This window comes from Eptatretus burgeri, chromosome 1, assembly GCF_056783735.1.
Source record: "Eptatretus burgeri isolate ZD-2024b chromosome 1, Ebu_testis_v1, whole genome shotgun sequence".
Classification (NCBI taxonomy): Eukaryota; Metazoa; Chordata; class Myxini; order Myxiniformes; family Myxinidae; genus Eptatretus; species Eptatretus burgeri.
In genome coordinates, this window is record NC_140961.1 from 110775693 (window position 1) to 110791960 (window position 16268).

General features: G+C 42.8%; 2 protein-coding genes across 2 annotated transcripts in view; one reads left to right on the top strand and one right to left on the bottom strand.

Moving 5' to 3' along the window:
- LOC147035176 (uncharacterized) overlaps positions 1-16268 on the top strand; it is a 64176-nt gene that overhangs the window by 47115 nt on the left and 793 nt on the right. The window contains exons 13-14 of the mRNA XM_085863995.1: positions 1525-1632; positions 6723-6951. Coding sequence (XP_085720121.1) covers positions 1525-1632; positions 6723-6951 — 337 coding nt within the window. The remainder of the gene's footprint in view (positions 1-1524; positions 1633-6722; positions 6952-16268) is intronic.
- LOC147035177 (receptor-type tyrosine-protein phosphatase O-like) overlaps positions 1843-16268 on the bottom strand; it is a 103893-nt gene continuing 89467 nt past the window's right edge. The window contains exon 13 of the mRNA XM_085894939.1: positions 1843-2343. The gene's annotated coding sequence lies outside the window, so the exon portion shown is untranslated. The remainder of the gene's footprint in view (positions 2344-16268) is intronic.

Below are 16268 nucleotides of genomic sequence, written 5' to 3' on the forward strand. Positions count from 1 at the left end.
GTGACCTGGACTGAAAGAAACTTCGTACCTGTAAGAGTGCATCGCACATAGTCGCAATAGTCAACTTTCAACTCTGAAGCAGAATAAACACTTTTCGTTGAGACGGGGGCAAGGAGTGAAGAGGCGGGGGGGATGAAGAGGCGGGGGCAGGGGGTGAAGAGGCGGGGGCGGGGGTGAAGAGGTGGAGGTGGGGACAGGGTAATTAAATTTTGGGGCGGGGGTAAGCAAATTGAAGGCGGGGGGGGGAATGGAGCAGGGGTGGGGGTGGGGGATGAGTAGGCGGGTGCAAGCACGCCCTGTCCAGGCCATGTCCCTCGAGTGTGGGTGAGCTGGTGAGGGTGGTTGAATGAATGGAATCCGTCTGTGACGGGGTTTCGGCTCGTATCTATGAATGCCCAGAACAGTTTCTTATTTCCTTCCAGCATGTTTTCCTGAAACAGTTTTATCATGAAAATCGCATCCACTGATCCCCTTCATTGCATGAATCCATGCTGCACCTCATCTATCTTCACAATCTCCTTCATTAACCTTCGGTCAACAATCCTCTCCAGTATCTTCATCGCATGCTCCATAATTTGATCCCTCTAATTTCCACATTTTATGATGTACCCTTTCTGTTTGAAAACCGGAAATATTATGCTCTTTCTCTAATCATCTGGTGTCTTCTCACTCGACACTTTCTGAATCAACTCTACTATTCACTTAGGGGCCTTTCAAAAAGTACATAACACATTTTTTGCCCAAATCTGACACCCCTACCCCCCTGTAATGCCTCGTAACGCTTCAACAGACACCCTCTAAACTATTAAGTAATGCTCAATGAAGACACCCCCTTCCCCTATTTCATACCATAATCCTGAGATGCTATTTATCCCATTGTTTTATTCAGTTACTACAAACTATACTGTATTTGAAAAGGTAAAGGCAGCACAGTGTACCGTCAATAAGACCAGGCAGCATTTGGAATCCCTGCAATGACATCACCAAACTATTCGCTTGGAGTAATGTAATAGTTTCTAAATATGTTCAATTGCTTTCATTTGCAAATGAGATTAAGTGTCTTTGGAAAAAGCAATGATGGAATTTAAATAAAGTGATGTTCTTTTATCATTAATGTATTGAATATGTGTATTATTAAATACTTGCATCTTTAAATATAGGGTTCCTCTCTTAATTTTGGTTGTGTCGACAGGACTAAAAATTTTCATATTTCATCAGCAGCTCTTATGCTTGGTCTTCCCCTTGGTCTTCCCCTTAGTATATGTCTTCCTGTGGGATACAATTCAAATTCATTACTTTTCCTTGTCCATCGCTGGTCTTGTATTCTTGCTATTTAATCCACCCATCACCATTTGAGCTTTTATGATGTCCGATGATTTTGTGTTGTTTCCAAAACGTCCGTTTTTCTTCCTATATTTATTTCCAGCGTGCATCTCTCCATGATTATTTGCATTTTTCTTATTTTCTGAAGCATTCATGTGTCATGTTTAATTTTTTTAAATGTTAATGTGATGATTGTAACAGGTACTGGACATAAGCAGACCATGGTGGAAGGTGCGAGGCCCATGTGGTGATGTGGGTTTTGTGCCAAGCAACATTGTGGTTCTTCAGGATGGATCAGAGAGACGACAGGTATATCTTGTGAAGCCACAACATTGGTTTTCTGTTGACAATGATCAGAGTTGAGACAGAAAACACTGTTTTTAACGTCATAAAGGACACAAACAACGGGCACAAAGGACTAATGTAACATGTTAAATAATGTTGTGTAAAAGATGCTGCATCAACAACGATATACTTCTGAAAAAATTTTTTATACAATCAATAAAATCTTTATTTTATTTCAATCGGATTATTGACGTAGAACACAAATCAATAATTTTGAACACAAATTGCCATGTTGGCACTTTTAACATCCTTTTGTTTAGCAGTACCTCGACAAAATATTGTGGTATTTTATTTCATCTCGACCAATCAAATTTGGTGCTCGCAGACCCCACCCATATCCTTTTATCTTTCTCAAGACTGCTCAGGGTAAAGTATTTTATGAACTCTCTAGTTCCTTGTATGTTTCCAACCTCCTTGGCCAATATCAACAAAAATAGCAAAGTCATCATCACAATAAAAACTTTACATTCTTAATCAAATTCATGTAAAAACATGTCATAACGGTGCTTTTGGCGATAGAGCCTCATACGTCGGATGTTCCCCTCTTGGCGGAGAGTGAAGTGGAGCTTTGACTGCGCCTGCACATTCGAAGGTCGATGCTCTGTCAAGGATCTAACCTATTGTATTTAAATATTTATTTTTGTCCGTATGCAGAACTGAGTGAAGAAGTGGCTCCTGCACAAAATAGAAAGACATTTGTTGTAGTTAAGTTTGAGGACAAAGAAGTACAGTACCACTACATTGCAGAAATACAAAACTAATTTGCAGTTCTTGATGAAAGCAATGTGATCGGCGTTGAAGTAACTGATGAAGCATGTCGGATAATAAATGAAGTGTGCATTGAAACTATTAGAAAACCTTTTGAAAACAAAGTATGTAAGAATAAAATATGGATCTTAATTCAAACATGAAAACACATTGAAGAACTAAAGAAATTTAAAAATAAACTAAAAAAAACGAGAAGTTTGCAAAACATGTCCAGAAATAGAAATTACAGAAAAGTATTCAGTGAAAAACCAAGCAGAGAAGACATCTGCAAGGAAGGATAAGTGAAGCTACATTAGAGGAACTAGGGGAAGAGGGACAAACATCATCCAAGAAAGGGGATATGCCAATGGTATATAAAATATCCAAACTGTTAGCATCAAATCGAAGGATGAGAAAAAAAACAATGAAAGACAAACAAGGACATGTGCTCACATCAGAGAAAGAACAGCTATCAAGTTGGCCTGAACACATTAAGGAGGTACTTAACAGATGAGAGGGATGGTGGGGGAACAAAGTAATATTGCAGAAATGAGTAGAACAGATTTGTACATCGCTACTGGTCCCATAAGAACCTGAAGTGAGGGAAGCCATCAATACTTCTAAATAATAGAAAGGCACCAGGGACAGTTGATATCAATGCTGAATTCTCTAAGTGCACTGTTGAGACATCAACAACAGTTTTACACAAATTGTGGATCTGTGGAAATTTGGATTAATTGTTAAACTGTCAAAAAAAGGAGACGTTGGTGAATGTGCTTACTGAAATGGTGCAACTCTTCTGTGTATTGCAAGCAAGGTGCTCTGCAAGATAATGTGAAATAGGATGCAGAAGGCTGTGGATGGAGTATTGAGGAAAGAGTGGGATTGATTTCGAAGGAATCGAGGGTGTGGAGATCAAATTTTCACTCCAACAACAATGATACAACAATGATAGAACAATGTAATGGAAGGAATAAATTGAATCCTGTGATTACTTTCTTCGACTCTGAAAAAGCATTTGTGATCTTCCTTGTGAATGATTGTTCTTCCATTTTACATTGTTCTTCCGTGAACAGGGATGCAATGTGGAATATATTAGGATGGGTATATGGAATACCCGGAAAGTTAATCAGAAGAACAAATACAATGGATACAAATGAAGTGTGATCTGTAATGGAAAGAAGTTGCCAGAAATTAAAGTCAAAGCAGGAGTCAGACAGGATGCATGCTGTCTCCACTACTGGTTCCTTCTACTTGCAGTGGATTATTATTATTATTATTATTATTATTATTATTATTATTATTATCATTAAGGAGGACTCCAAAACATACCAGATATGGAATAGACTGGGCTCAATTGTGACCATCTGTAGGAGCTGAGGTGGCATCTGTTTGCTCGCCAACACCAAGCAAAGTATGCAAGTGAAAATAAATAGGTCCTAGGCATTATGCCCTCAAGTAAGATTGAAAATGAACACTAACAAAACAGAGAGCATGAGACTACATGCAAGGCTGTTGTGTGCAATGGCTAGGGCGCTAGGCTATACAAGATGTCAAAAAGTTTTCATATCGAGAGGCTATGGTTGCTGTAGCAAGAGGAGGATGGGGGGTGGGGGGGGTGAAGAAGGAGGTATAAATAAGGAGTGGAAAGAAAAACATCATGGAGGAAAATCAAATAAGGAGATGGAGATGTATTGGAAAGCAACATCACAAAATGAGCGATACACTGGAAGCCGAGAGGTCAAAAGGACAGTTGGACGACCTACAGGGACCTGTACGCATATAGTGGTAAAGGAGCTGAGTGAGCTAGAAAACACCTAAATGGCGATCAGCTCGTGGGCCAAAGACAGACAGACGTGGGATGAGTTCTTCAAGAGACTCCATATGCCGTTAGGTAAAACAATTGCAAGTAAGCAAATTAAAAAAAAACACAGCCTTTTTCAGCCATTTTCCCTGCTGAGCAGGGGTTAGCTTTTTTGTGGGCTCCCTGCAAACATGGTTCCCTTCTTGAGGCAATGTTTTATGGCTGGATGCCCTTCCTCACACCAACCCTGGTCGCCTCTTACGACACACAGGGATATGGTACACCTATTCCAACCAGGCATACACCGGGACCAGTACACTGGTACTCATTTTGCTGACCTTGGAAGGATGGCAGACTGAGTCAACCCCCTGTTGTTAATTCAGTGACCAATGGGGCTCGAACTCAGGACACTAGGATCCCAAGCCAGCCACCCTAACCACTAAGCCAACACCACACTCATTAAGTAAGCAAATGCAGAATGAAAATGAATATACAAAAGGTCCTCCTCCTCCACAGGACTGCAAATAAGTGTAACGAGTGGTTGCACAATCCTGTATGACCTTGAGGAAGGAAATGAGGCCATTTGTTGTCCCATCATTGATATGTTGCACTCCCGAGTTAATTTTTGCTGCAGCTGAAGACAACAATATTTTTCATCTTTTACAAAAGTCTAAAGATACCGATTTTGATCGGGTGACCCAACTTATCATAATTTGTTCTCAAATTAATATCAAAATCATATTGTTGTAGATTTCCACCCGTTCGACGTGCGGACGACCGCCTTAGCCCAATTGCGGCCGCGCGCGCCCACCGAACGTGCAATCTAGTCGTAGCTTCCGGATCAACGCCGAAACCCAGCTTCGTGTTTTTATTACACCACAAACTTGTCGATGCTCTGCCTACAGGGTCGATCGCCGAATTATCGATTTACCTAATTATTCGCACGGACAGACTACTGAGAGTTTATACCTCGACGGGGCCTGCACGAAAACGAGCCGCTTAAGCAGCTTGTTCCATATGCGATTGCCGAGCAGTTTTGTATCGCCAAGTCCCGTCGGACCAGATGTACGTTTTATCGGTTTGATAATAATCAGCCAGCTAATTTCCCGAACGCATCATGGCAGTTAATGGAGAAAGGGACGCAACGAGCAGGTGACATTCAACAATGTGGACATTTATTTCCACTCGGCACGTAAGCAGTCAATGGTGGGGATTGGGACAGAACACGAGCAAAAAGCCTACAGCCGATGTCTATTTATTATGTACATGCACTTACACAATTCACTACTTAAGGAGAAAGTGCCACAGACTTTCATGCAAAACCCAAGAAAGAAAGAACAGGCTCGTAAGCCTTTATTATTTCTCAGAGCCGGGATGACCAAAGGGGCTCCGAGAGGCCGGGGCAGGTTACCTGGCCGCCCCTGGCAGCTCGATGGGCTCTTGTTCGGCGACCCTCGGTGTCTTTGCCCGGACCCCCGAGCTCCGACTGGCTCCCTTGGTCGTCCGGCCTTCACTGTGGCCTGGCTTAGCCGACGACGCACTGGAGGAGTGAACGGGTCTTGACCCCGGCTCCCTGGTTGCACCGGCGAACCTTCGAGCGAACCAACTGCCTGCACTCCAACACTCCGAACTCCAAACTCAGCTCCCACCTCCGAACTTTCCAGCTCTCAACGGGGCGTCTCTCCACTCCCAACTCCCACTGACTCCGAACTCCCCACACCAACTCCGCCACCAACCAACTCCACACACCAACTGCTTTTTTGGTCAGCGAACGCGGCTTTTTATCGCTCCAAGGGGAGGGGCCGCTGTGGGCTTTTTCACCTGAAATCAGCGCGCTCTCCCTTTTCACTTTTGAACCTTCACCCAGGCTGGATCCGCCCTTTCACTTCCGATTGACCAGCTTCTTCAGAGGGAAAGGCCTTTTTGATCCGTTCTTGCCGTCAAACGCGGTCATGTTGGAAATCACCGTCAAACGCGGCCGTGTTGGAAATCACCGTCAAACGCGGCCGTGTTGGAAATCACCGTCAAACGCGGCCGTGTTGGAAATCACCGTCAAACGCGGCCGTGTTGGAAATCACCGTCAAACGCGGCCGTGTTGGAAATAACCGTCAAACGCGGCGTTGTTGGAAATCACCGTCAAACGCGGCCGTGGGTTGTCGTTGTGACGATGTGTTTGTTTTAAAATAAAGATAGAAAAGAATAACGGCTAACTCAAAGATTCACAACCCGGCACACGAACAATGCCATTTACACATCGGTGGGGATTCTAACCTGCAACACACACTTACCGAATTAACAATTCACAGAACCTGACTGGTGTTCTGTGAATTTCCACAACCATAACAATATTAATACATTTAAATTGAAATGATTCCATGATAACTCAACTTGCATCATCCTCCTTCACAGTGAATATTTTTGCTTTATTTATACTTTTGTTAATGAAGGATGTGGATGTCTTTCCAAGTTGCTGAACGTGTCTTGTTTAAATCTGCCTTAAAAGTCATTCTGGCAGGAGGACAACATTCCACTATCCTCGCCACCTCCTGGGAGCTCCAGCCCAAGGAAGTTAAATGAGAATAGCGATCAAGAGTTTATGGATCAACCATGGAAGCCAACTGAGCATGTGGGTGACTGGAATGGATACGGAGATGAGAGCCCAGAACCACCCATCTCTCCAGCACCTGGTGAAGGAAATAAGCCAAAACCGGTCCTGCCCCCAGAATGGAGAGGCAAGTACTGTATCCTTCAAAGACTATTTTAACTTTAATATGGACTGCAAACCAACTAATGGTGCCTCAGACTGGTTTGACTCTATTCGTGGTACAACAGTTGAAGACTACAACTACAATCACAAAGATTGTGCACAGACAACAAACTTTCCCTTCAAAGCCCTTCAGTAAAGTCCTGATTTAAAACATGCTGAAGGTTGAGGATGAGGGAAAGCCATGATGCCTTCCCTCCACTGTCCTCCTCCCCTCAATGTTCTTTTACAGAAATAATATTGTTATGAGCAAAAATTGAAACTTGGCACATGGCAAGTACTCATGGGGAATGTGATTTTTTTGATGACATCATAGGTGCCACCTTTATGAGGTCATTATCACATATGTAGAATGCTTCATCTGATCGGTATGAACATTTTTGAGGGTCGTCTAGGGATAAAATGGTCCACAGAAAAAATGATGACGTCATCAGTCACGTGATTTGGCAGCCATATTGTTGAAGAAAAAAAAAAAACCTTCAAAAATCTTCTCTGAAGTGGCTGAACAGATCGAGGAAAAACTTTACATGTATGACCACGTATCCATGAGGAACAAAAGGTTTACACATATGATGTCATGGGTCGCATAGTTTGGCAGCCATGTTAGATTTACCCTAAAACACATAAAAAAAATCTTCTCTGAAGTGGCTGAAAAGATCGAGGAGAAACTTTACATGTATGACCACATTCCATGAGGAACAAAAGGTTTACACATATGATGTCATAGGTCGCATAGTTTGGCAGCCATGTTGGATTTACCCTAAAACCCATAAAAAAATCTTCTCCAGAACGGCTGGACAGATTGAGGGGAAACTTCACACAAATGTTCTCCAAGCCATGGGTGTGCAAGTTTGTTAAGGAATAATTGATTGGTCACATGGTTTGGTCACCATATTGGATTGAAGAAAAAAATTAAATGTTTTCTCTGGAACCACTAAATCAATTGACATGAAACTTCACATTTATGATCTAGTAGTGATGAGGAATACACGTTTTAAATTTAAACTTGATTGGATGCATGGTCTGGCAGCATGGTCGATTTAATTTTTTGACATGGGTTCTTTTTTTTTAAGGCTTACTTGACTGTGCCTGGATGGTTATGAGGGTAAAGGAGTAGCAGTTGAAATGTGAATCCTATCCGAGTTCTTCCTGATGACTTCATCTGCTTTTTGCTTGTTCAGGTTCCTTCTGATTCCTCCAATGCAGGACTGTACCTATTTGGTCTTCCATTTGATTTGAATTGATGTTATTTTAATCCTATTCTAAATTCAATTGAATAATAATAAAAGTCATGGGTCAGGGTCAGGTGTCCAATCAAAGCGGGATGTCTTGGTACCCGGTTATCACTGTCAGCAGTTATAAATTGGCAGTTCTAATTATGTCTCATTAATTGTGTAACACACCAGTACACAAGCACCACACAAAAGAAGTCCTGGCGAGGGTCTGCAATCTCGGATTCCTCTTTTTCTTGTTTTGTATGTTGTGTGTAAACATTTCGATTTTACTCTGTAAAATTTGCTTTGTTGTTTGATCCATAAGGTTATAACATGCTTCCCTTGAATGTATTGTCTTTTGTCTGGATCTTAACATTCATTGACTGAGAAATAATATCCAAGATGCAACAAATTATATTCATTGATTTGTTTGCACAGCATTCATTCTGACTTTTTTACCCCAGTATTGTACTCTGAAGGCAAGGTGTCCAATGCTGATTGGCTGATCTTCCTGTTGAAGATTGTCCGAGCAAGCAGTCAGGGTTCGACACAATTAACATCTAGTGGCAACCGAAAAGACCAAGCCACTGCAAAGCAGGCTAGTTCCTGATTCTGGTGTAGTGAGACCCCAGCTGAACGCAGTTGAAAGTGAGCATGGGTTTGACCCCTCGACACCCAAAGCTGATCCTGGTGTTACCACAAAAAGATCCAGGTGTTCTGCAATAACGAGCTATCCTTCTGCCATGTGGCAGCCAAGAGGGCACAATGAATATGGCCGTGCCAAGAGAAGGCTGTGGCTTGACTCAAAAGAGGAACTGTAAGCCATGTCACTTGCTTTGTCCCTCACATCAGCTTTGTTCACAAGTTTAAATTGAAAAACTCTATCATCCAGCTTTGTCCAAGTGGAAGAAAGAACTAACATGTGAATCAGTTCCCAGGTTACCTTTCGTATATGTTTTTGTCTCTTCGTGCCTGTTTGTGCTTTTGCCTTGTTTCTCTCTTGTGCAGAGATCTAGATAAATGCTTAATACTTTTATGATTGATTACTGATAAAAGTGAAGCATTTAAGATCTTGGGAATTACTTGATTGAGTTTTAAGGATTTTGTTAACCTCCATTTGCTTATAGTATTATACATTTTATTCTTGTAAAATCTTTATAAACACCTGAGTAATAGTTAAATGAAGTAGTTTATCTTTGTGAACATGCAGGCTGTTTTATGTTTGCTTTCTTTTTACTGTTGCTTCGGCTGGAAGGATGGCCAAGAGGTATGTACATTAGCCTCTATGCTGTCTCACCTGGATTTGAATGTCAGCCCAGGTATAAACTGTCATCTCGGTATTTCACAGGTAGGGTGATTCATATTCTAAGTGTCACTCGAATGGATGTTAAACTGGGCAATCTGTCTGCTGGCATTTGTTGGTGCATTTTAAAGATTCCCATGGTGTCCTTCACAAAGAGTAAGCGAGTTATCGCCAACACCCTGGTCAAATTATTACCCTAACGAGTGCAGGGAAGGCAATGTCAAACCACCCAGTGCTTCAGCAGCACCGATGCTCTATAAAATCGCATGTAAATCAGAATCAGAACTGTTGTTTCCATGGTAAATGGATGTTTTTGTAAAGTATAATTTGGTCGCAATTGCATGTGTTTATTACCTGACATTCTGTGTGATTGGATCACAGTGAGAATGTAATTTGGACAATCGGGACCGTGTCCCCTAATTTATTTGGGAACATGTTCAATCCTCAGTCGAGACAATATCCTAAATTCGGCAAAATAAATTGAGATGTTGCTCATGTATTCTCATCAATGTTAATGGACTATGAAATAACTAGGATCATTTATTCCCAATCAACCCTCAAGCCATATCCATAACACAGCCCTCTTCCCCCCGGAAATCGAGTCCCGAGTCAGGACCATGTCAGGCTGACTATTTGTCTTACGCACAACTCTCCTCCTGTTCTGTCTGAACCGTCAACAAAAAAGTGAATTCCCTATTCTTAGTGTCACTAAATTTTCCTGTCCATACTCTCACTATATGCAATAATTATATCTTATCCCCATAAATTAAACAATAATTATTTACATGAGTGGGTGTGGAGTGGCATGGAGGAAAGGCATCTCATTTCTATTCCACAAATTTCACAGAGTTCAAAGTTCTTTATTCCCCCCCCCCCCACCCAAACCCCTTGTAGTTCCCCAGTCAATTGGATTTTGGCCATTTGGCCAGCACGTAACAAGTTTTTCTCATGTAGTCCATGATAGGCAGGTAGGTGTTGGCGGGTCATAAGTGGGTGTTGCCTCAGGCAGGCAGCTGTTGTAGGTGGTCGTACAGGCATGTGTGGTAGGCTGTGGCTGTGCATGTGATGACACAACCGTCTCAGGCAGGATGGCCAGCTTCACCCGCAGATAAAATGAATGAGTCATTTGCAGTCCCTGCCCCACTAATCCCTCTAATCATATCTCTTACACTATCCTACTCCATTATTTCCACTAACTCGACCACTATTGCTCCCCTTCCCCGGAAAAAGCCAGGCACTTGAAGGGACTGAAATATATGGAGTGGCGTGGCCTTCCCTGGCTCATTGGGAGAGTGGCTTGATGGAGCATGCCTACCCCCAACTAGCAATTTGGGACTTAATAGGTTATCACAAGGCTCAATTACCATACTCCTGTTCTCAACAGTGACCCTAAACAATGAATGTTGTGAAAGGGAAGCATTCTTCCTCTAACCTAGTTCTTTCAAGACACTTTGTTCCATTTGATTTTAAAACTCCCTCTATTGTCGTTCTAATAACCAATTTGCCCACTGCTCTGCCTGCTGAGGCCATTCTGAAGATGGGCCAACTCCTCCTCCCCCACCTCAATTTTGCTCAACCTCTGCTCGGACACAATTTGTGGCTGGGCATTGTGGCATCTCCCACATGCACCCAACCTGCTCTTCTTCCGTAGCACCCTCGGTCCCCTGAAACTGCCCTTAGAGCCCCCACACTCCTGTTCAAATCATGGGGGGGGGCTTCCTGGCACCCCTTTCTCTGTGCTCTTTGGCACTTCTCGCCTCGAGTCGTCCACTAGGTACCTGAACCTACCCAACAAAATTTTGCTGTCCATGCCTTCTTGGCACACTGTGGCCTTCTTAAAACTCACCTCCAACGAACACACAGGCCACACCCTTAGCCCTAAATCACACTTTTGCACCAATTTTAATAATTCATTTGCTTCTGTCAGCACCAACACTGTCATAGCCTCCATGTTCCAAAACAGCTAAATCGAGGTATTTACCAATCTTTAAGGTGGGGATTCATCCCATTGGGGGGTGCACTTCCCCCTTCTCTGACACATCCCACTCCATGCCATTTGCACTCCTATAAATTTAGGCCTACACACTCCAATTATTCCCACTCATCTCATCCCTCATTCCACAATTCATCTACAATCATGTTGGGACAACAGTAGGGAGGAGGAAAGCATTCTAATTTACAAGTCATCCAATTATAATACATTCCAACCATGCCCAAGTTACAATTTTCTATTTGCTGGGGTTTTAACTCACCATTTCTTTTTGGCCTGCTCAACAATGCCTTGACTTGGGACAGGCTGCAACAGTTTCTTAACGAATTTTTTTGTTCACTTTCCTCACTCATAGCAAATGCTTGAGCATCATACCAATGAATCACTGGGTACATTGCAATGCTTATAAATGCCTGGAAACGTCAGCGTTAATAGCTTTTTAAAAAAAATTTCGGCACATGCCATAACCTGGAGAATCTCTTAAAATAAGCAGAATTACAAAATTTGAACTTCTTTATTGACCTCAGCAGCAGTTCCGACTGCTGAAAAAAAAATTGTACATTTATCCAATTCGGACTTGCTTGACATTTCTGGCGTCTCCAGGAGGTGTTTAGTATGACCGAACGGCGATTGCTCGTCACTTGCCAAGTCTGCCGTTCCTTATCAACCGTTTCATTGGAATGCTTGCTTGAGTGCTTAAGCCACTTAGCGACTGCTGAACAAGCTGCCCTGGTTGTTCGTTTGCAATCTCTGGTAATACACGGCAAAAGTATTCGCACTGTCACTGAATATATCGATCAACTTGAACAAAGTTCAGGCCCCACTCGCCTGCACTTGGCCCTGCGTAGTCGTGCGGCGGCTCGCCAGCTGAAAATGTGCAATTTTATTTCACATGACGTTTTCCCTTTTTGTATGATCTACTTTCATTATACGACCCTCCTCCTCTTCCTTCGTATGCAGCTCAAGGCTGCGGGTAGCATCATTGGCTGAGTGCGCAGCTGTGCTGCTGATGCAATGTCCCTATTACCAGTACACTGGTACTCATTTTGCCGACCTCGGAAGGATGACAAGCTGAGTCAACCCCACATGGTGTTAATTAACTGGAAATGGGAGCTCAAACTTAGGACCCGAAGATCCCAAACCAGTCACCCTCACCACTAAGCCAACACCAGGCTTATTACAGTGGGGAGAACAAGTATTTGATACACTGCTGATTTTGCAGGTTTTCCCACTTACAAAGCACGTTGAGGTCTGTAATGTTTATCATCAGTACACTTCAACTGTGAAAGACGGAATCTCAAACAAAAATCCTGAAAATCACATTGTTTGATTTTTCAATTATTAATTTGCATGAAATAAGTATTTGATACAACAGAAAAACAGAACTTAATATTTGGTACAGAAACCTTTGTTTGTAATTACAGAGATCAGACATTTCCTCTAGTTCTTAACCAGGTTTGCACAGACTGCAGCAGGGATTTTGGCCCACTCCTCCATACAGATCTTCTCCAGATCCTTCAGGTTTCGGGGCTGTCACTGGGAAACACAGACTTTCAGCTCCCTCCAAAGATTTTCTATTGGGTCCAGGTCTGGAGACTGGCTCGGCCACTCCAGGACCTTGAGATGCTTCTTACAGAGCCACTCCTTAGTTGCCCTGGCTGTGTGTTTCGGGTCGTTGTCATGCTGGAAGACCCAGCCACGCTGCATCTTCAATGCTCTTGTTGAGGGAAGGAGGTTGTTGGCCAAGATCTCGTGATACATGGCCCCATCCATCCTCCCCTCAATACGGTGCAGTCATCCTGTCCCCTTTGCAGAAAAGCATCCCCAAAGAATGATGTTTCCACCTCCATGCTTCACGGTTGGGATGGTGTTCTTGGGGTTGTACTCATCCTTCTTCATCCTCCAAACACGGCGAGTGGAGTTTAAACCAAAAAGTGCTATTTTGGTCTCATCAGACCACATGACCTTCTCCCATTCCTCCTCTGGATCATCCAGATGGTCATTGGCAAACTTCAGACGGGCCTGGACATGCACGGGCTTGAGCAGAGGGACCTTGCTTGCGCTGCAGGATTTTAATCCATGACGGTGTCGTGTGTTACTTATGGTTTTCTTTGATACTGTGGTCCCAGCTCTCTTCAGGTCAATTGACCAGGTCCTGCCGTGTAGTTCTGGGCTGATCCCTCACCTTTCTCATGATCAGTGAGGCTCCACGAGGTGCGATCTTGCATGGAGCCCCAGACCGAGGGAGATTGACTGTTATCTTGAACTTCTTCCATTTTCTAATAATTGCGCCAACAGTTGTTGCCTTCTCACAAAGCTGCTTGCCTATTGTCCTGCAGCCCATCCCAGCCTTGTGCAAGTCTACAATTTTGTCTCTGATGTCCTTAGACAGCTCTCTGGTCTTGCCCATTGTGGAGAGGTTGGAGTCTGATTGATTGAGTGTGGACAGCTGTCTTTTATGCAGATAACGAGTTCAAACAGGTGCAGTTAATACAGGTAATGAGTGGAGAATGGAAGAGCTTCTTAAAGACAAAACTAACAGGTCTGTGAGAGCCGGAATTCTTACTGGTTGGTCGGTGATCATACTTATTTCATGCAATAAAATGCAAATTAATTATTTAAAAATCATACAATGTGATTTTCAGGATTTTTGTTATAGATTCCATCTTTCACAGTTGAAGTGTACCTATGATAAAAATTACAGACCTCTACATGCTTTGTAAGTGGGAAAACCTGCAAAATTGGCAGTGTATCAAATACTTGTTCTCCCCACTAAATACTCCCAAAATACTTCTTTCTCCCCACTGTATATGACCCATCACTTCGACATAGATCAACACATTGAAACAATTAAACGTTTTGTTTTTTTAAAGTTTCTTAAACTGTTTTGTTGGAGTCCTTGTTTGAGTGCTTAAGCCACTTGGCAAGCGCTCTTCAAGCTATGATCTCTATAAGCTTCCATGGCGATAACGCGGCTCGGTTTTCCGTGGCGACATTTCCGGAGTTAGGAAGGCAAAATAAATTGGAGGATGACATCGAGTAAAAAAAATGTTTTCAGTTGCTACAAAGCAATGAATCGCCACATAATGGCAGGATAGTGGAGAGGTACGCACGCTCACTCTCAGCTGTCTGGCCAAGATTTGCATCCCGGCCTTGCTATAAGCTGTCATCCCGGTGTTTCCAGGGCAGGGTGATTCATCAATGTGCTATCTCTTGGAATGTATGTTGAAATGGGCATCACGACTGTCAGAACCCCGCCTCTCCTCTCTCTCCTTCTTCACTCTCCCCTTCCATCTCTCTCCTTCACTCTCCCCTTCCCCCTCTCCCCACCCTCCTCTCTTTCTCTCCCTCTCTTTGCTTCTTTCTTTTCCGTCTCTCTCTCTCTCTCTCTCTCTCTCTCTCTCTCTCTCTCTCTCTCTCTCTCTCTCTCTCTCTCTCTCTCTCTCTCTCTCTCTCTCTCTCTCTCTCTCTCTCTCTCTCTCTCTCTCTCTCTCTCTCTCTCTCTCTCTCTCTCTCTCTCTCTCTCTCTCTGTCTCACTCTCTCTCTCTCTCTCTCTCTCTCTCTCTCTCTCTCTCTCTCTCTCTGCAAAGCGACAGGTGGTATTTGCTAGGATTTATATTTATATACAATATTCCCCAATGTTTTTAAAACTAAAATGTGTACCTTTTTTAAAGTTTTTTTGGGGGGAGTGTTACTCCCATAAAAGTGTTATTTCATTTTTATGATTTGATTGTTGCACAATTGTATTGCGCTGCCTGCTCGAGAAAAGATTTTTTCCATTTACCAACAGTTCACTGGGCCCCAAACTTCCGACTTCATATTAATAAGTTGGATCGACAAATCTGTACTTTGCCTAATTCGAAACGACTTAACGGTTCCACAATGTATCATACTACTTCCGAACTCCTAGTTTTCTTTTGTCATGCCAACACATGATTAAGGCAGATGTCGTCCAGTGGTATGAGAATTTTTTGTTGTTGTTAATGGAAAAACCATTACTTCGAGAGTGCATGGGAAATTTTACTCTTTCCAAACTGTAGTTGATTATGAAAGTGTTTTTTGTTTGTTTTGGAAAGTGCACAGAAGGCCTTTTCAAGTCCAATTGACTTCCCCACGTCTGAAGAATGGTTTCAGTCTGGCTGACATTCTATAAAAGGTCATCAAATGGGTGGATGATGTCACAGCTTTCCCTTCATTAATTTTTCACAAGTTGCAGCAAACTGCTGCTGAAATTATACCATGATTTCAAAGTGATGTGTAGCCCTGATCCTTATCTTACAATAGTTCAAGTGATGTGTGGCCTTCAGAGTTTGTCGATTTTTGCACGCCTGCCGAGTTTTGAATCACAAACATCTTCATGTTATGTTATGCACCTATTTCATGTTGAGTTGATGCCAAATTGCTCCATGAATCTGGTTCGCTGCCTCCAGCTGTGCCACTTGTAGTCTTCCCCTCAATATGTCTGTATTTCCAGTTCCATTTTCTCTCCCACATGCACTTTATCGTCATCTCATCCTGTCGCACGAAAATGAAACCTCACCCTTCTCCGTCTCCACAAATCCTTCCATGAGTGTTTGCCTCTAAAATGTTTCTATTATTTATGTGGTATCTGTGGTCCATAAGAGCCATTTACATATTACATACTCAAAAAGGCAGAATGTTAAATCATACCCAGACCCTTCCCTCCCTTGAATGTCACAAATATTGTCTTTTCATTCCATCCCCTTCATTCCTCCTGCATTTTTCTTCATTTTCTTCACTCTCCCCTTCTTGGTTG